Source organism: Solanum lycopersicum, chromosome 3, assembly GCF_036512215.1.
Source record: "Solanum lycopersicum chromosome 3, SLM_r2.1".
Lineage (NCBI taxonomy): Eukaryota > Viridiplantae > Streptophyta > Magnoliopsida > Solanales > Solanaceae > Solanum > Solanum lycopersicum.
Genome location: NC_090802.1, coordinates 64,946,203 through 64,966,965, shown reverse-complemented (window position 1 = coordinate 64,966,965; position 20,763 = coordinate 64,946,203). Strand labels below are relative to the sequence as shown.

Below are 20,763 nucleotides of genomic sequence, written 5' to 3'. Positions count from 1 at the left end.
CATCTTTTATTTCCCATGTAGAGTCATATCAAATCACAAAAGCAAACAACACTGAGAAGCTTGATCACGTCACACAATCTGATATAGTATTCCTCTGTCTCTCGTCAGTTTGATTTGACACGAAATTTTTTTAAAAAATAAGAATTTTTGAAATTTATGATTTAAAATAGGTAGTAGATATTTTATGTGATGACTATAAATCATTTTATTAAAAATAAAAATAAAAAAATTTAAAGCTAAATTATTACTTATCATATAACAAAAAAAATGACAAAGGATCGAATACACTCGTACAGTATTAGAAATAGTTTAAATATACCCCTCATTATACTTTATCTCCAAATATACCGCTCCAATCTTACGATGGGTACATTTAAACTATTTGTAACAATATATTAGTATGTTTGACCATTTGATGATGAAGAAATGTGTTATTTGTTTTAGAATCGACAAAAAATGAGAGTAAGTGGAAAGTGAATTTAGCATCAGCTTCTACAGTCAAAGTATCCATTAGGTAATGAGCAGAGGCTTGTCTGCATGAATCATGATTCCCAAACTCCAAAAAATGATTAGAAGTGGCATAGCTATGTTGCCTATTGTCATAGGTTATTAGGTAGCTCAAAGATTCCAAACCTACCTACCCTACAATTTTTATCTAAGTGCAACTTCATGTAGGGCATGTTCTACTTCTACATATATAAATAGCTGATGGGAGTGAAGCTTCAACTTTCTCATACACACAACACAAAAAAAAAAAAAAAGGAGAAATTTTGCTCAACTATTATTTTTTTTTCATTTGATTTTCGAAGTCCACATTCTCAACTAGTAAGTTAAAGAATGTTTAGATGTAAGTAGGAGCTCCTTTCAAGCCAAGACCGAGGGACGAGGAGCGGCAAGAGCTGCCTAGTCATGCATATTGGTTAACCTTAACAAACAAATTATGTATAGTGTTAAGATTAACCAGTTGCATGGCAAGGGAGCAACTACTTCCGCTAACTTGTCTCACTTATTGGACTGAAGGGAGCTCCTATCCATTTATATATAGTTAAGTTAACTATATAAAATATATTAATTTTGACCTTAGCTTGTTCTAGCTAGTTAAGCAGTACTAACATTTTGATAAATAGTAAGTAACAATTTTATGCCACTTTTCAATCGACTTCTCCGTGACTTTAATTTTTCGATAAAGGTAATCTCTTTCTTTATTCATATACTGTTGTTTAATTGCTGTATGTATGTATAAAAAAAATAAAGAACAGATTTACCATGCATATATGTATCAATCGTACTCTTGTTAATTAAACATGAAAAAGAAATAATCTCTAATCATTGTGGTGGCAGAGGTTGAAAGAGAGACATCAACAAGGCGTCGAGGAACTCAATTAAGATGAGAATATACAATGTATATACATTCTAAGACACTTTTGTATATTGTACTTTTGTTGTAGACATAAAAGACTATATTTAGTTGGGACTCAACCCATTTGTTTTGGGGTTGGTTGTGTGTGTAACCTAAGATGATTTTGGGCCTTGTCCTCTTCCTATTTTGTATGGATTCATACATACAAATGCATATAAAAAGCCCAACTCAGTGAGTAACAATTACTTTGAGAGCGTAATTGTGATCGTAGAATTATCCATTTGTACCTATCGAGCTAGTATCGTTGAACCTACACATTTGACTTCGACAAGTTATGCCGAATCCAATGGCAATATACAAATTTAAATTAATCGTAATGAGAAATCAGTCAATATAGGCTCATTTGGCTATGAGAATTTCACTTTTTATTGTCAAAGCTTAAATAGTGTTAACTAAGCAATCGACTCACTAGGTACAATCATAATGTAATATATTACGAAAAAAAAAACTCTTAACCAAAACTCATCAAAGAAGAGAGAACCAATTACCTTTACCAACTCAAAATAGACGAACATAGATAATGTCAAAGTAGTTGTGATGATAACATGACAAATATTGTTTCTTTTGTACGTTATAAAAAGTGAATAAACCGGAAACTTCGATGAAAAAAGCAAAAATTAATTGATCAGAATTTTTTTATTTTAAGGAATTTATTTTATTTCATCTAATAAACCAACTACCAAGAAAATGAAAGGTGTAGCTATTAATAACACACCAAACACACTCTAGTTTTTCTTAAAATATTAAGAAATAGCCAAACATATGAATTTGAAAATAAGTAAACTTCTCACAATAAATATAGTTTATTCAAAAAATTATTATTTGAATACAAGTTCATCCATTCTAATATACACCACCCAAACCATAATCTAACTATACACATATTTGATTGGACGTTTTAAGCGATTTTAAAATTATTAATTTCACTATCTTTATTGTAGCGATAATATAAGTTATATCATATGTATATTAAATAAGCAAAAAAACTAATACTGAAATAAGTTAATAAACAGATTCGAGATCTTGGAAGGGCAAATGTAACTTAGATTTGTATAGTCATATATCCTTTATATCTAACATTCACATTGCACATGGACTTCTTTTACTGCAAAAAGAATTAGTACTAAAAGAAATACAAATCTACTTGGGAATAAACTCTAATAATATAAATAAATAAAAAACCACCATCCAAAAAACTGGGGGCTCTCTCACAGGATTATCTTAAATTTAAACCCGTCAAAATAAGCTCCAACAGTCGTATTATACACGTGGCCTCATCCAGGCCGTTCATTTCTTTCATCAGCTTCTAATCAACGGTAGCCACCCCAGCGTTAGTTCCAAGCAAACATCGCTCTCATCCAGCTTCGCTGGTAAGGCTTCTACGGTCTCTACCGAGCCGCTATCCACATCGCCGCTTTCTCCATCCCGGCTCGGCTCTTCCGTCCGCTGTTGGCTCAGACCCGAATTAAGGCTCGGTGACCCGACTGCCTCTTCCTCCTCCTTATGACACCAACTCCACATCACCCTAGCCGCATCGTCAACATCCGGCGACTGCTTCCTCGGCTCAGGCTTAGCTGATACCCGTTTAAACCGGGTTCTGGACTTAACCTTGTGCAGATCGGGATCCGAGATATTTTCTCTAGACACGTGGCGAATATCACATGCTTTAAGCGGAGGGCTCGTTGCGTCTGCAGCCGAGTCGGGTGAAAGTTTAACGATCGGCGCACCGTTTAGAACGGCTTCAACAGCAGCTTGACAAAGAGGCCAGTTGCCGGAAGTTAACAAACCAGTAGAACCGTAAATTGGATTTACAATACGTCCACAAGCTTCATACAACAACGATCTGAAAATAGCTGCAATACACAAAAAATCAAAATTAATCATCATCATCATCACTACATCTAATTTGCTACTTATAACATTATATGTAAAATTAACTAACCAGGACGCAAATGGTCAGGTCCAGAATTAATGAGATTGAGAAGCCCCGCACGGCCATAAAACTTAGCAAGGAAAAGAGTGGCGTTAGATTGAGCTTCTGGAGATTGTATCCATTGAAGACAAGGTTTAATGGAGCATTTTTCATTGCAACCTTTTCGGAGAACCCGGCAACCATTACAGCTTAAACGCATAGCTTATGGTTTAATAGAAAAAGAAAAATCAATTTTGTTTGTTGAGTTGTTTATGGATTTTTGGAGTTGGTGTGTGTATATATATTGTTGAAGGAATTGATTTTCCATGTGAGGGGATTGGAAGTTATAAGGGGCGCCCGCAAGTGGTTTTAGAACAGTGGTATCCTGGGAATATTTCAAATCATTTAGCTGTTTCGTAAAGCTTATTCACCTACTTTTGCAATCTCATTTTTACCCCTGCTTACTTGTGAATCAAACTTATATAGTACTCATTTATTTTCAAAAATATAAATATATTACTCATATTTTATTAGACTCTTAGCTTTAAAAAAAAAGAAAAGAAAGGCTAATTGTAATTAAAAAATTATAAAATTCATATAAAAAATTACTATAATTGCTATTTTTCACAGAAAAAGTAACTTATAAAAATTTCATGAGTTGCTTAAAGAACTGCTTACAAAGCTAATTGTAAGTTATTAGTAGAAATTTCAAATTTACTTACAAAGTTATTTATAATATATTTGTTGACAATTGACTAACTAAACTATTTATAAATTATGAAAGTAATCAATCAATAAATATCCATAATTATATCACTACATGTAGTCATGTACTTAAAGATCTCTCTATTCTTTTTATTTTGTGAGTTTTAGATGCTCATGTGTTATTTTGTTTATGATTGATCTATAAATAGAGTTGTATTTTACTTAATTTACAGTGGTGTTACCCATTTCAACAAACATGTTATATATCTCTTCTTTAAGAAAAATATCTTTTTACATCATGTGTATAATTACTGTCAGCGCTAAGTAGAGTTTGTGGCTTCGGATAAATTTAATATGTTTTAGTAAATTTTATATGTATGTGTAGATTATTTTATCAATTTCTAACAAAATTAATTTAACGGCTCAATGATTTAAAAATATTTCTCTTATATCTTAAAATTATAAAATCTCTAAATTTTTAATGTAGTCTCAAGCTGTGTCTATGATTAAAAAGTACATAACCAAAGCACATAATCTTCTCAAACTTTTAACTTACAATTTTGACATATTTATTCTGTGGCCTAACTGCTCATTTTTCTTACTTATTATTCTATACTTCTTCTGCTTCATTTTATTAATATTGTAAAAATAATTTGAACACAACAATAATGAATTATTATATTTTCAATTGTTGTTCTATTACCAAATTTTATTATACAATTTGAGCATTATTAGTTGCAATGTATTTCAAAACGAGTATTGAGGGTAGTTTGGTCATTTGGAAGTTCAAAGGCGAAAAAAATTCATGGAAAATGAGAAGGGCGGAGAATGACATGCAAATTGGTCCAAAACCAGGGATTGTGACATAGTGCCACGTGTAAAGCCTGTCGACATGGACCCACAACTACTTGACGGCTCGCCACATACTTCTTCTACTGCATATCCATTCACGCACTCTATATTATTACTATTCTCTTTGTTATAGAAGAATAATTCTATTTTTTTTAGTCCATTTAAAAAAAAAAGTTTTTTAATGATAATTTAGTTTTAATTTTTCAAATCACAAAATTAAAGGGTATTTTAATATATTTGATATAAATTTAAATTAAAATTATAAAATTAGATAATCTTTTTTTTTTTCTTAAACTACGTTCAAATCAGTCTAGGCTAATCTTTTTAAAACGGATAAAGTATAATGTTACTCACTCTGTCCCATTTGATGTGACAATATATAAATCGGTACGGAATGTAAGAAATAATAATGATTTTAATTTATTTATTAAATTGCCCTTTTAAAAAAATAAACTCACATTTCTCTATCCTCATAAATATATTAGAGTACTTAAATGAGACTAACAAACGTAAAAGAGAAATTATATCTTTAAATATTTACTAAGAAAATGTGACATTATTTTTTAGACCGATAAAAAATGAAATAATATCACATAAAATGGGATGGAGAGAATATTGTTTTTTCATTTTTTAACTTATATAATACACTTTTAATATATATAGGATATCAAAAATATAAAAAGGGAGTGATATATATGTGAGGTCAAGGTATCAGTTAGATAGTTGTTGTTTGGTTTGGATCGATTAAAATTAAATTAAATTAATGAATTTGTTTTTAAAATTAATTAAAATTAAATCAAATGAAAAAAATAATTATTGATTTAATTATTGTCAGTTTGATTTATTTTTTCATTTATTCGAATTGAAAGTAATTTTTTTTTGAACTTACGACCATAGAAATAAATACCTAGCACATAACCAATTCTTCGAAAATATATTGTCAATTCAATTAAACAATTAATAAATACTAGTTTTATCACTATACGAACAAAATATTTCAATAAAGAAAAAGTGTGACTATTTTATGTGAAGTAGGATAAGTAAAGACTAAATGAATTTTGATGGATTTAAATTTTATTTACGAATAATATACAATAGTTATAAAATTTATATATTTAATTTATCATTTGATTTAATTATTTTTATAATTTTTTAAAAGTGAAATCAAAACCAAACCAATAATATTAATTTTTTGAAATTTAAAACTAAATCAAACCAAACATTAACTTTTTAAATTATTTTAATTCACATTATAATTTAATTTGATTTTTTAAACCTGAAATCTTTTTACATTTCCTATCATATATTTTGGCGTGCAAGCAAACAAGCGAATCAGAATCAAACTTTTTCTTCTTCTTTCACAATATTTATGTCAAAAATACTCAAATCAATTTTAATCGATATGTTCACTTATGTTATGATCATTTTTTTTAAATATATGACTAGTTATTTCGAAGGCTTCTCTATCTAGTTTTTTTAAAAAAATTTATTTGATTTAGTAAATTTATATTACTTAACGATTAATTATAGATATAGTTTACTATATATAATTATAATTTCTCATTTATATTAATCATTAATCACGTGAACTTATTTTGAATTTGTATAATTAATCACGTTCGTATAATTCGCCATATTTATATAATTTACAACTAACAATTTCTTATTTGATTTGTATTTATATACGATAATAATTTCCTTTGGTTTTTCAATTTTGTCATCATATACATTTAATTATTTTTTTACAACTTTTTAAAGTTTATATTATAGTATAAACATGTAGTTTCAATTTCATATAATATAATCTAAATAATGTGATTCGTCTAGTATAATTTTTTCTAATTATATAACATTTATATATTTATATCAATTAAAATTATTCAATTTTACTTAAATTATCCAAATTTAAATTCGACCCGACACCAAGAGTAGGGGATTCGAAAGAAGAAGAGGCGCGTGGCTAAGGTAAAGTGAAAAAGAAAGGTGGGACCCACACTCACAAAAAAAACAAAAGCTATTCCCGGTTTAATGGAATACCGTACGCGGGGGACTATGGGCGCCCTTAGAACTGCTATTCTGGTTTTCCTCATACTCCTTCTTATCCTATTTTCCTGGAAATGACCCCACACCCACCATTTTACTAATCATTTGTATTTTTTTATTAGCTCAAATACGTAAATAGATTCTTAAACTTTTTTCTCGGATATCTTAACTATGTTATTTTTCTATTAAATCATTGAACCACTCATAATTTGTTTCTTTAAAACACCTTCGGTGGATTTTGATCGGCTTTTCTATTGTTAATGCCTTCAATTCTGTTCGAATTGTGATAATTTTGATTGGAGGAATGAAGACAAATCGTGTTAGTCTCATTTGTTTTCTAATGTGTTCAAATGATTTAAGTAAAACACAATTATTCTCAAACATTTTCATTATCAATTGGATTAATGAGTTCTGAAACAACATATGTATCCCCTCACAAATCTGGTTCCACATCAGACAACAGTGTTTGTTCAAACGAAACAAATTATGGGAGTTCAATGATTCAATAGGAAAATGACATAGTTGAGGTACCTGAGAGAAAAAATCCAACAAGTTTAAGAATTTGCTTATGTATTTAGCCTTTTTTATTATCTCCTAAATCAATTCATCTCTTTATTTATTTTTAGGATCTAATTTAAATTGATATGATTCTTTTTCTTTTATATAAATTATGATCTAGTTTAACTTAGTATAACTTTCATCAATAATAATTTTCCGTTTAAAAAAATGAAGCTTACCCAAACTAGACTTCATTGTATTTAGGAGTAGTTTTTTCTGTTCTTTTCTAATTATACTAGTAGAACAATATTGAATAAGTCTATTTTGCTATTAAAATTATATAATCACCATGAAAGCTTAATTTGTTCGATAAATTTACTACTTCATTTAATAATATTTCTCTCTCTTGTGTATATGTACGAAGTAAAATGTATCAATCTAGTATTAATAATTCATATATGTACTTTATAATTGACCCACAAAAATATTCATAGACTATTAATGATATCCAAAGGTTGCTTATACCATTTCAATGCCTTCAAAAGTGAGGTCTTTAATACAACAATCTGTAAATTAACCCTCATTATTTTGTCATAACAACTGTTCTTAGGTCTACATTAAAATCTACTAGAAATAAAAAAAAAATTCTGACAAGTTTGCTTGATTAATTTTTCTCCTCCACAAGCATAAATTAATAATAACTCATGTGTGACATTTTTTAGGAGTGTTAATACAATGTATACTGAACAACTTGTTGAATAAATATATGAAATAAAATAACTACGATTGAATTGACTCGTTCTAAATGTTGTAAAGAAAGGTTTGGTGAAATTTAAACTACTTTATTATTACTAGTTGAATTTTTTTAAAACGCAAGCAAACGAACCACAAAGTGTGGAAGAAAATATTTACTAGTCAAATAGTTCACATAGGTCTTAACAAATATAAAACATTTAAATAAGTTGTAAAATAGAAGACATTTAACTAATGGATTTACTCATTTAGTAGTAAAAAACACATAGACTAACATTTTTAATTTACGATTAACTGAATTTAGTTATTTAAATAACTAAAATTATTTGAAAAATCATTTCAATTTGGTCACTCCCTTATTGTGTGATTACAGATTTGATATTCTATTCAAAGCCCAATGAATCCCTTAGCTCTTCTGTATAAAAGTGCGCAAGCCCGATCGAATTGGCCCAACTAAGTAAGCCCATACAAGTGTAGTGTAAAACAGTAAAAACAAATTTAGACTATAAAATAGAGAGTGGTAGAGTTCTGAATTTCAAAAGTGACACGAAGAAAGTTACTCGGATAGTAAGCACTCCTCACTTTCAATTTTAAGATTGACCAGTGGAGAGTAAAAGACCGAAGCTTCATCGGGAGGGGAAAAAATTATCCGTTGTGACATTTTTACCTAGAATTCCACAAGTAGAATTCGAAATTTCATAACAACAGCTATTTTTGAAAAATAGAATCAAAAGTGGACAATGGACGTTATTTCATGAAGAATAAAGTATGAGGCCCACTCCATATGCACAAAGAATTTAGCCCGCAAAATGTTTCAAGTAAAAGCAAAATTAGTACTATTGTAGGATTTATGGACACTTCTTTATAGGCGTGGATGCAAATTCTTGCCCACGATATAGCTGTCTAATAAGTGTAGTGTATGCATAATTCTTTTTCTATTTGTAGCCAATAATTCAATAATCACATTTATCAGTATAAATGCTTCACCTTTTCCACATCAAGTTTTGTTGGTTCAACAGTTTCCCCTAGTAAAGTAGCCAAGATCCAAAAGACTACTTACCCGTTCGACTTAAAAAACATTACCAGTACTCTTTGTAACAAATCAGACGAACGATTGACACATAACAATTAAGAACTAAAAATTGAAAATGTTCGCTCAAAAGGAAGAAAAGAAACGAAAAAGTGTCTATGCACAGCAAGTTTCAAAATAGAGCAAACAGAAGACGAATTATTGAACCAAATAATTGTAGATGCTGTCCTCCATATTTGACAGCACAAAAGGCTTTGATGCTTGCCACCATTTTGAGTAATATCTTTTTTATTTTTTTTCAAAAAGTTGAGAATAAGGGTATTTTGGTGGTTGATTATGTAGTTGTCATTAAGAAAGACGTAAAAAAGTAAAAGGTAAAACAACATGAAATCCGCCAAAACAAGCAAAAACATACTTCTGAAACACCTCACTTATAAGATCACATTGAGTATGTCACGTTGTTGCAAGTAAGTTCTGCAAACAACTTACTCATAAGATCGAGTATGTTGTTATGACCTGTGATTGTCAAGATCATGAACTCGACAGCTAAAAACATGTTGCATGTGGCAACAAGATGAAAGGGTAATTTTTCGGATAACACTAACATCCTGCCTACTACGAGACCTTCATGATGAGTCAGGGATGGCCCGGGTTAAAACCATAATCCAAAAAAGCAAACACATGGCAAGGATATTATCATTGGTGAACAGTGGCGACTCATGGTCGGCACACGGCATTCTTCACACTTTGTTATGTGCACGATAGTTGGAAAAGGACACTTCTTGGAAAGTGCATGGGCCACCAATATGCCATTCTTTTATTGTGTGTATTTGTCTTAGCAAAGTGGTACCCAACACATGACCAAAAGCCAGCCTAGCAACTAGTCAGCAATCAATAAAATAGGACTCTTCCATCTCTAAAATACAACAATCTGCAAAACACAAATACCCCACACCACCTATTCTTCCCTAAATCTTAGGTGAGGGTCCATCATTCACATGAAAATTCAATATTTTTCCTCAACCAACTTGCCATCTTCAACAATTCTTTAAACCAAACAAATCTAATTAGATAAGTACAAAATCGTCAAGCTGAATCACATAGTTAGTGGGCGATAATAACGCCCTTTTCATATGACCAAACATTAATACTTTAAAACTACATCATTGATGATCAAAGATTGACAAAGAAATTAGCATATTGCTATAAAGAATTAGACCATTTTCATTACTCCTTCAGATTACAATTACAATGAAGGATAAAGAGTGACAAACTTTACCGTCACAAAAGAACAAGTCTTTCTTGTAGTCTCTCTCACACTACAGTAGATACTCAATACAAACTTTAGCCTAATGCTAAATAAGAACCCTAATTAATACCCAAACTAAAGAGAACAATCTTTTGATTTATTGCTCTTCTTTGGGTTTATACTAAAAGTATTTATTTTCCGATATCAAATGAACACTCATTCATCACCTAATAAACATATTCACAAACCGGAGTTGAATGATGACTCTCTTTTTTTCACTCTATATGTACAAAGACTAAAACGAATTCGTTATGGTAACTCATCTCATCCCAAAAATCTCAAATTTTTATTGTTTTTGGTTGGTTTCTGGTTTTACCTAAGCGAAAGCAGAGATGCTGCTGCGGCAATTGAAGCCTTCAATCCTCACAGTAGCTGGCTTGATCCGGAATTTCACCGGAGCACAGCCTCCTCCGCTCTTACGAGTGGAAGCAGAAGATTGTGGTGGAGAAGGTGCAGCTTCTGGAATTGCTAGTATAGGAACAAAATTTTTGTTGCTGAACTGTGAATCCTGAATCAGGGGATTCGATGCCCTACTCGGTGGAGATCCGAAAAAAAACGGTGGAGATGAAGCCATATCAAAATTGGGCGTTTCCATATCGAAATTCCCCTGTTTACCAAAATAAAAAATAATAAAGCATCAATATGAATTTCAATCAGTTCACATCACAAACTAGATCATAAAACGCATAAATTTTACCTTGCTGAGGATGATATCCAGAAGTTCAGTTCCGGCTTTCAAATCGCAACCCTCCGGTTGCTGATTACTGCAACAGAAACACCAAAACCAAATTAACAAAAGGGGGAAAAAACGGAGAAATTAAAACAGCAACAAAAAAAAGTTGTATAAACCTACTTGATTTGGAGGAATCTAGAAGGTTTGATAGGTTCATTGGAAAGCCCATTCCGGCGAGGCTTGGGACAAACAAGACCATCAGAAACAGAAATATCTCGCCGTCTAATTTCTCCAACACCATCACAACCACCCATCAAGGCCTTTTGCTGATAACCACACCTATTCATTTTTTTTCCTTTTTCGTTTTTGAACAACAGATCCAAAAAGCTGAAGTAACAAAGAAGAAAATAGTATATCAAACACTTGAGATCTCTATGATAATACCTATAAACACATAGTTTTTACATATATATGTATTTGATATTACTAAATATAAACATGATGATGATAAAAGAAAGAGCTAACAAACACGGAGTATGTAATTATGGAAAAATAATAGGATTAGAAAGAGAGAGAGAGTTGCCTGTGTGGGTGGGTGGCGCCTGTGAAAGGCGAAAATGGAGGAGAGAGATATTTGGTGAACAAAGAGGATGACGAACCAAAAAATAGAGGAGCTAAGGGACACACCATTCATACAACAAAAGAGACATTAAAAATAAAATTTCCGTACGGTTTAGTGTGTAGCACGTGGGATAATCACAAATATATCCTATAAATAGTGATAAATATTTTGTTATCAGCATAATAAACATAAGCAAATTCGTATGAATTATATACAAAAAAAAATATACCGAATATAAAATCTCTTTTTGATAAGAAGAAAATACTAGTGAACTCAAATTAATTAAACTTTCAAATTATATAAATATGAGATAAAAATTAAAAAACGTGGATAATCACTAGCATTGTTGATTCAATTTTCAAATATGGACGCATTTCATGGAGATTTGTATTGCGGGTTAGATAACACTAATTTTTTTTTTTGATAAATATCCTATAAAAAGATTTGTTCGGTAAAATTAAAACGTAGTTAAAGTTACTTTAGAGACAAATATTATAATATGAGATAAAGATTTTTAAAAAAAAATAATAATCATCACTAGAGCCGTCAATATGGGCTAGATTCGTTGGGCCGGCTTGGCCTAACCCGATATTTAATAAGGTTGTGCTAAGATTTTTGAAGCTCATTTAAGAAAAAAAAACCTTTTAGCCCGGCCTGAATAAGCTTGTTGGTTTAATAGGCTTGAAAAATATAGGTAGGGCCGGCCCGTGGGCCAATAATAATTAATTAAAAATATAATATAATATTAAAATTCAAAATTAAAGAGAGTCCAAATTCAAAATAATTAGGTTAATATTTTTATTTATATATTTATATTTTTACTTGAAAAAAAACTTAATCAATAGAGATAATTTCAGAGATCTCCCTCCAGGCTTCGCTCTATAACGCTCACCTTCCTTATGGTTTACGATATTACGTCTACCTCTCTTATTTTCATTTTCTTGTAACCATTCTTTAAACATATTTAAATAAATATAATTAATTTAGTTTGACAAATTTACCTTTATATATGAATATTTAGATCTAATTTTTAATGATTTATCTCTATTCGTTGGATCATGTTTCTTTTTGGGTGTGTAAATGTTTAACTGAAACAAAATCTTATTGTTCTTATCGAATTTATTTCTTGGGAAGTTCAATTTTGTCTTCTATTTGAAGAAATTATTGCCGGAAAATGATGGGTTATTGTGGGGAAAAAATTTACGTGAATAGATAAATGTGAAATAGAGATAAAGATTTAATATTTGGTGAGAATATGGGTCAGCTTAGTTGAAGAGTTTGATTTTTGTTGGTTTAAACAAATAAGGTTTTGTGTTAATTTATTTTTAAAGTATTTGTTCAATAAGTTATTTTTTATATAATATTTATTAATAAGAAGAAATTTATATAAAAAAAGTAAAATTGTCAAATCTATATTAATTTATATTTATTTTAAATAGGTTTAAAGAATTGTTACAAGTAAATGAAAATAAGGGAGGTAAACGTAATATCGTAAACCAAAGGGGAGGTGAGTGTTATAGAGCGAAACATGGAGGTCTCTGAAATTATCCCTAATAAATATTATAAAAATAATTTTATTTTGATTCGATTAACAAGTACTAACATTAACATCATATGTAATATTGTTTTGTTGTTATTTATGACAATATTTTAAATTATAATTTAAAACTTAATTTAATCTTATAAAAAAATATATATTTTTCTAAAAAAGTGGTCTGACCCGTTAAGCTTGTAGCCCACGTACTTGTGAGTTAGGCTGATAATTTTCTGGCCCACGCCAAAAATGGGCTAGACCGATCTGACCCGTAAAATATCAAAGCCGTATGGGTAAACTAGCCCATATTAACGACTCTAATCGTCACTGACGTTATTGATTTAAAATTATAAATATGGACTATATACTTTTTATGAAAAATTAAATAAGAAAAGATTTGAATTGCGAATTAGATTACAACTTATTTTTTGGGGCAAATACCTATAAAAAAGTTTGCCCAGTAAACTTAAAACTTAGGGAAATAAATTTTTAATGATATATTTGGAGACAAAAATTAGAAATCACTCTATCTAAACAATATAAATTACTCCATGTTCAACAATGTATTTTTACAATTAACTTTACACACTTTTTAAAAAATTACAAGTAAAATAATTATATATCTCGCTAAATGTAATAAATATAATATCTTACAAAATATACTAATAAAAATATGATTATAATTAGTGATAACAATAACTTAAAATTTGGTCAAGTGGACAAATATATTATTAAAGATCTCAAAATAACAGTAAACATTAAAAATTGTCCAATTTCGGGGGGAGGGTCTGTGCAAAACGGTGAAGCCCATGGAGTATTTGATTGGGCTCAACATGATCTTTTACGTATATGGGCTTCATTTTTTTTTTTCTTTCAAAATTATCCTCAAATCAACCTAGTTAGGGTTTTGTGTTTCCACAGCACGGCTGCTGCTGCTGAACTCTTCATCATTTGTCAAACAATTGAAGATAATCATCCACCAAATTTAGTAGATCCAGCGTTACAATTGCCCCTCCATAGTTAATCAATGCTGAGAAAAGAGCATTGCACGCTCTGTTTATCAATGGCGAATACATCCGTTTACAAGTTTTCCATTTCATTTCCCGTTGATACTAACATGGATAACCGTGCTTGTAAAATGGTTCGGGAATTTCATTTGAATTGTGAGCTATAATAATATTTTGTATTGGTTCCTAAAATTCATGACATGGTTGGTTTATAGAGCTTGGTCCCTCACATTCAGAGTTTTAGCAACCAGAATACAACTATATGATTGTTCAAGAAGAGGTATAAATTCATCTCCAAATTTGTCTTCTTACCAATATTAGGATACAACATTTCAATCATATTTAGCTCCTCCAAGTGAGGTTTTAGAGAACAACAATAATATTGTATTGGTTCCTAATGTCAATGAGATCATGAATAGAGATTGGTTCCACAAGTTGAGAAGTCATCTTGAGAATTTTAGCAACTACAATACAACATTGGACATATGTGTTCGTGAAGAGGTACACTAAATCTTCACGTCCATTTAACTAGTGAATTGTACTTACTAATATACATCATTGACATGGTTTCTCCCGTTAAATGGACGTTATCTAATTCAATTTCTTCCAAATTAGCAAAACACGTGTCTGAACTCAGCCATGGCGTGGCCTAGGAAACTGAAATCAGATGACAGAAAACCCCCCAAATCATGCATTGCCTTTGAGATTTGAGGAGGATAGAATGCAAACAAATCTTCCCCTAATCTCACTAAGTTTATTCAGAGGCTTCCAAGTTGGATTCTATGTTTCAATAAAAGCATAATCCTCTTCTGCTTCTTCACAACTATCAAAAAAGATCAACACTATTATAAGCAATCAGAATGATGTTTACTATCTACTAGGGGAGTTTTTACTTCAGTAGGTGCATTAATATATCCTAGCCTATGCTTGTCGTAGGCAAATGTGTTTCTGTCATGGCGAGAGGACAAGTACACCAGAAGATTTTTACATGGAGAGCAAATTGGAGAACAAAAATAAAATCACATTACTTTGTCTCTCAATTGGACTAGAAATAAATCTTACCCTCAAAGGCTCAAACTATTATGTTTCCTTGATTCAATAATACCACTATTGAACTTAATTGGTTCATAAATCATCAATAGTACCACTGTTGAACTTAAAAGGTTCACAAACTATTCTACGCCTGTATAAAAAATAGATATTTTGTGGACGTTACATACAAGTATATGTTTCTTAATCTCAAGCACAAAAAGAGCTTTTTGTTGTGTCTATCCTTCTCTTTTTTGAGATAGACTACACATTCGAACTTTTTTTAATTCACGCAAAGAATGAAGTTAGATAAGGCAAAATATATGGTATAATTTGCATTTACTTGAAACACATGTCTTTAAGGCAAAATATATGGTATAATTTGCATTTTACTCAAAACACATGTCTTAAGACAATATATAGTATAATTTGCATTTACTCCAAAACACATGTCTTACTATAAATTATCTCAATTTGGCCAACAGAAAAGAGAGTGACCTAACTTAATAATTGCCAAGTAAATATGAAATTGAACTTCTTTGTCTGTGCTTTTTCATTCGTAACTCGCTCCCTAACCTTGAAATGGCGCCAACACTTGTTCTGGGAATCTGCAGAAGAGTTGTCTTTCCTTCTGCTTATGAGATACTCATTGTAGATTTCCTGCGCAAATAAGCAAATGATATGAGAAAAATTATATTAAAAACCTTGAAGAGAAAATGGAAAACAATGTAAATATATGTTTGAGAACATTACTAGTGCAAATGCAGCAAAACTAGTTGACATTGATATAGTCAATACATTTGGATGAGACATCAAAAGTAAGTTATTAATTATATATTTTCAGCAAGGATCTATGGGATTCTTCTAAAACTTTGAACCTTATGTCTAGCTTTAAGTGTTCGATATGAGGTACCGCTTGTGTTGGAATTCTCCCAATTGATATGCTCCACAAGTTATTGCTCCGAGTTTACAAGTATTCCATTTTGTTCACTTTAATAGATGCAATGTTGCCGTTAATATGAATATTCGTGCTTGTAGAATGGTGCGGGAATTTCCAGTTGGTTTTGATAATGAACACTTCATCTCAGATTTCCCTCATCTTGAAAATCTGGTCCTTGGTCCTTGTGAGATATCTAAGTGTGTCAAAATTTCAAGTCCATCACTTAGGAAATTAACCTTGATATTCACACAACTGTATAATTATAATACTTCAAGGAAAAGTGTTGTTTTAGTTCTAAATTTATGTTCTTTCCAATACGTTGGTAGAACATTTAAATCATTTTTAGCTCCGAGTGAAACTCAAAAGTTGTTGAACACCATCAACATTTTTTGATTCCTCATGTTGAGAAGATCAATAGAGTTTGGTTCCTCCAATTAGAAGTCATCTTACGAAACTCAACAATCGTATTGGATTGACCTTCACCATTCATGATCAGGTACATAAACATACTTTAGATCTGTTAACATATCACAATTATTTTCATCGTACTGGCTATAAACATCTTCTTACAATGCATGAATAATGAAGACAAGTTTTTGTCTACTTTGCTTTTGAGTAATACACAAATCGAAAGAAGATCATTCATCCCAAAATTCGTTAAATAAATGTATACATTTTATAACCCTCCTCGCAATGCTAATTTCTGCTAATGTAATCAAGAAAACAAAATTTTCAAACAAAACCTTATGAAGACATTTTTTCTGAATTGACCAAACGAGGGACATAAATTCTGGAGCATACCAATTGGACAAAGTCCAACGCAAGTGATACCTCACATCGAACACTTCAAGCTAGACATAAGGCTTGAGTTCCAAAAGAATCCTATGGATACTTACTGAAATATACAATTAATAACTTACTTTGGATGTCTCATCCAAATTCATTGACTCTAGCAATGTCAGCTAGTTATGTCATTTGCACTTGTAATGATCTCAAACATTTATATATAATTTTTGGTTTTCCATTTTGTCTTTAGAGGTTTTAAATCTAAATTCCTCTTATCATTTGCACAAAATCTGTAATGAGTTTTTGATCAGCAGAAGGGAAGACAACTGTTGTGCAAATACTCAGAACAAGTGGTGGCGCCATTGGAATTCATTGTAAATCTTTTAAGTTCAACAGTGGTTGTGGTACTATTGAATCTCAATCACAGAGATTAGTTTCAGTCTTTGAGGGTACGATATATTTCTGGTCTAATTCACAGACAAAGTAATGTGATTATTTTTTTGTTGCTCCAATGTTCTATCCTTGTGAAAATCTTCTAGTGTACTTTTTCCCTAGGCAGGGGTTGTATAATTCGATGTATAATGGTATAGGTTCAAAATTTGTATATGCTTAGCCTAGCTTGTATATAATTATCGTGTTGATATAATTGATTTGTATTTATGTCATTAGCAAAGTTTTGGGCCATTGTAAAAGGAGCCCAAAAAGATTGTTAATGCATTAGAATCGGCAAGCCCATCTGATCGAGCTGCAGATCATGCCTCCGAAATATTTTTTGCTAAAAACTAATTCTAGTTAGAGTTATAAAATAAAAATGTCCCACTTTAATATCGCCCATTTATTGTGTTTACCATTTTATTTCTATTCATTATGAAGTGGATGAATTAAAAATTCAATATTTTAAAAAATCCACCTTTTTCAAAATAATTTATTAAGGATATAATAGATCAATTTTTCTTTTCTTGATTTGTCAAAATGGATAAGTAAAAAGAGATAACTATAAAATGACAAGTGGATAAATAAGGACTAATAATGCACCACTCAAAGAATTATGTACTTTTACCCCCAATTTATATGTTGCATCATATGAATCTTGAGAGTTGATTAAATTTTTATTTTATTAGAATTCTTTTATTTTATAAAAAATATTTTAAATTGTTAATTATTTGAAATTCGAAAGTTTGAATATAGGTGTTCAATTGTTTCTCATATCATTTGCTTATTTGCGCAGTAAATCTGCAATGAGTTTCTCATGAGCAGAAGGAAAGGCAACTGTTGTGCAGATACCCAGAACAAGTGTTGGCGCCATTTCCTAAAGGATTTCAAGGTTAGGGAGCAAGTTATGAATGAAATGGCAGAGACAAAGAAGTTCAATTTCACATTTACTTGACACTTAGTACGTTAGGTCAGTTTCTTTTCTGTTAGCCAAATTGAGATACTTTGTAGTAAGACATATATATATGTGTTTTGGAGTAAATGCAGATTATATTATATATTGTCTTAAGACATGTGTTTTGAGTAAACGCAAATTATACCATATATTTTCCCTTAAAGATGTGTTTTGAGTAAATGCAAAATATACCATATATTTTGCATTATCTAACTTCATTCTTTGAGTGAATAAAAAAAATTTCTTCGAAGGTATAGTCTATCTGAAAAAAGAGAAGGATAGACACAACAAAAAGCTCATTTTGTGCTTGAGATTAAGAAAAATATACTATGTAACGTCCACAAAATATAGATTCTTAATTTAGGCGTAGAATAGTTTGTGAGCCTTTTAAGTTCAACAGTGGTACTATTGATGATTTAGACGCAGAATGGTTTGTAAACCCATTAAGCTTAACAGTGGTACGATTGAATTTGGAGATGAATCTATACTTGTTCTTGAACATTCATATAGTTGTGGAAAGGATAACATCCATGTTAGGAGGGATGAAGCTGAAATTTTGATAGGCTTCTCTGTTTGACAAGGTCCTATTAACAAAGTTTCAAGATGAGGAAATCTGAACATAAGTTGTCAGAATCAAGACCTTTAGGAAATTTCCAACAATCCAAGTAAAATTCCCGCAACATCTTACAAGAGTATATATCCATGTTAAGAGTAACATCTCTGCTTTCATTACCCCAAAACGAAATGAAAACTTGTGAAATCGGGGCAACAACTTGCATCTCCGTAAAAGAATGAAAATGACTAAGGTGTATATAAAGCTTCTCCAGAGGATCCAACTTAGTTATTCATCCTCAAGAAAACATCAAATTCAAATATCTAATATTTTTCAGATAACATAACACCTTCCAATTTCAACTATTGTAAAGAGGGAATTATTTCTACACCACATAACACAAGTCCACAAGTAGTTAACTGTAGTATAGTAAGACATTTCGACGGAAAAATATGGGGCAAATAGCTGCCATACCTCGGAACAAATGACTCAATTTTCAAGTAATCCTCCTGAAAATCGTTTCCGTCGAGCAATTTCATCATATCGTGGAGATCCCCATGATTATTGAATTGAACACGCAATGCTCTTTTCTCAGCATTGATCAACTTATTTTTAGAAGCATCCAGAGAAAAACGAACTGACTTCCAAAACTTGTTATACGAGTATGTAGTTGGATTTTTTTCACCGAAAACGGATTCATCAAAGGTTAAAGCCAAGTGTGAAACATGCCCTTTTTTTTTTGGAAACAAGGCAGACATGGAGTAGATCGTGAAAATTAAGGCAGGAAAAAAATGGAATAGAGAAGATGATCGGGCAATTGTAAGGTTGGATCTACTGAAATTTTCTTTAACTGTTTGAGAAATGAGAAAGAGTTCTTTACCATAAGTCATGGTGTGTAAACTAAAACGGCAACACGAAACATATAGGTTAATTTGAGTGAGCAAAGAGCAACAGTTATATATGGTAATTTTGAGCCCAATTAAATATATGGTTTTCACTAACAAGTGTGTGCACATACATTATTGGAAAAATGATGGGTTATAGTTATTAATTAATTATAATAAATGTACATATTGTCATTCAGAAAATTTCGTTTGTCGCTCTTGAATCTCGTTTCGTTGTCGCACTTGTTTTTTTTTTGTCTCTCTCTTTCTCACTTAACAAACTAAATTATACAAATTACAATATATAATTTGTATCGTATAAAGTGAGAAAGAGAGATTTGATATACAAATGTTTTAATTTAATTCAATTAAATACAAATTTCATGCAAATATATATACACAACCATTGATACATATACATAAGAGATATATTATCGGTGCAATCACTTGTTTGTGAAGCCCATATATTTTAATTGGGCTCAAAAATACCATATAACTCTTGCCCATTAACCTAGATTTGTGTTACCGTCTTACTGTTTCAGTCATGGCTCATGGTCATGAGCTCTTCCTCATTTCTCAAACAATTAAGGATATCCTAACAAATTCAGTAGATTCAACTTTACAATTGCCTGATCATCTTCTTCATTCCATTTTTTGTTGCCTTAATTTTCACGATCTGCTTCATATCCCCTTGTCTGCAAAAGATGGCATCATAATACACCATCATCACACTTTGCTATAAACTATAATCAATCCGTTTACAGTGAAAAAATCCAACTACATACTCGCATTACGATAATTGGAAATCAATTCGTTCTTCTAGTAA

At 30.8% G+C, this 20,763-nt stretch overlaps 2 protein-coding genes and 2 long non-coding RNA genes across 4 annotated transcripts; 1 reads left to right on the top strand and 3 right to left on the bottom strand.

The window, feature by feature from the left end:
* The first annotated feature begins 831 nt into the window (after positions 1 to 831).
* Positions 832 to 1,496, top strand: LOC112941197 (uncharacterized). Its single transcript, XR_003246258.2, has 2 exons — positions 832 to 1,189; positions 1,342 to 1,496. It is a non-coding gene; the product is annotated as an uncharacterized lncRNA (long non-coding RNA).
* A 947-nt stretch (positions 1,497 to 2,443) lies between these two features.
* LOC101257056 (LOB domain-containing protein 40) lies at positions 2,444 to 3,793 on the bottom strand. The gene is made up of 2 exons (XM_004235767.5): positions 3,363 to 3,793; positions 2,444 to 3,273 (listed from the first exon to the last, which is right to left on the bottom strand). The coding sequence occupies exons 1-2, from the start codon at positions 3,550 to 3,552 to the stop codon at positions 2,720 to 2,722; spliced, it is 744 nt and encodes a 247-aa protein (XP_004235815.1). The 5' UTR covers positions 3,553 to 3,793; the 3' UTR covers positions 2,444 to 2,719.
* Positions 3,794 to 10,405: 6,612 nt separating this feature from the next.
* Positions 10,406 to 12,092, bottom strand: LOC101257942 (uncharacterized). The gene is made up of 4 exons (XM_010320309.4): positions 11,779 to 12,092; positions 11,376 to 11,582; positions 11,220 to 11,286; positions 10,406 to 11,129 (listed from the first exon to the last, which is right to left on the bottom strand). The coding sequence occupies exons 1-4, from the start codon at positions 11,883 to 11,885 to the stop codon at positions 10,839 to 10,841; spliced, it is 672 nt and encodes a 223-aa protein (XP_010318611.1). The 5' UTR covers positions 11,886 to 12,092; the 3' UTR covers positions 10,406 to 10,838.
* Positions 12,093 to 15,744: 3,652 nt separating this feature from the next.
* Positions 15,745 to 20,011, bottom strand: LOC101261504 (uncharacterized). The gene is made up of 2 exons (XR_003246138.2): positions 19,528 to 20,011; positions 15,745 to 16,047 (listed from the first exon to the last, which is right to left on the bottom strand). It is a non-coding gene; the product is annotated as an uncharacterized lncRNA (long non-coding RNA).
* Positions 20,012 to 20,763: the final 752 nt, after the last annotated feature.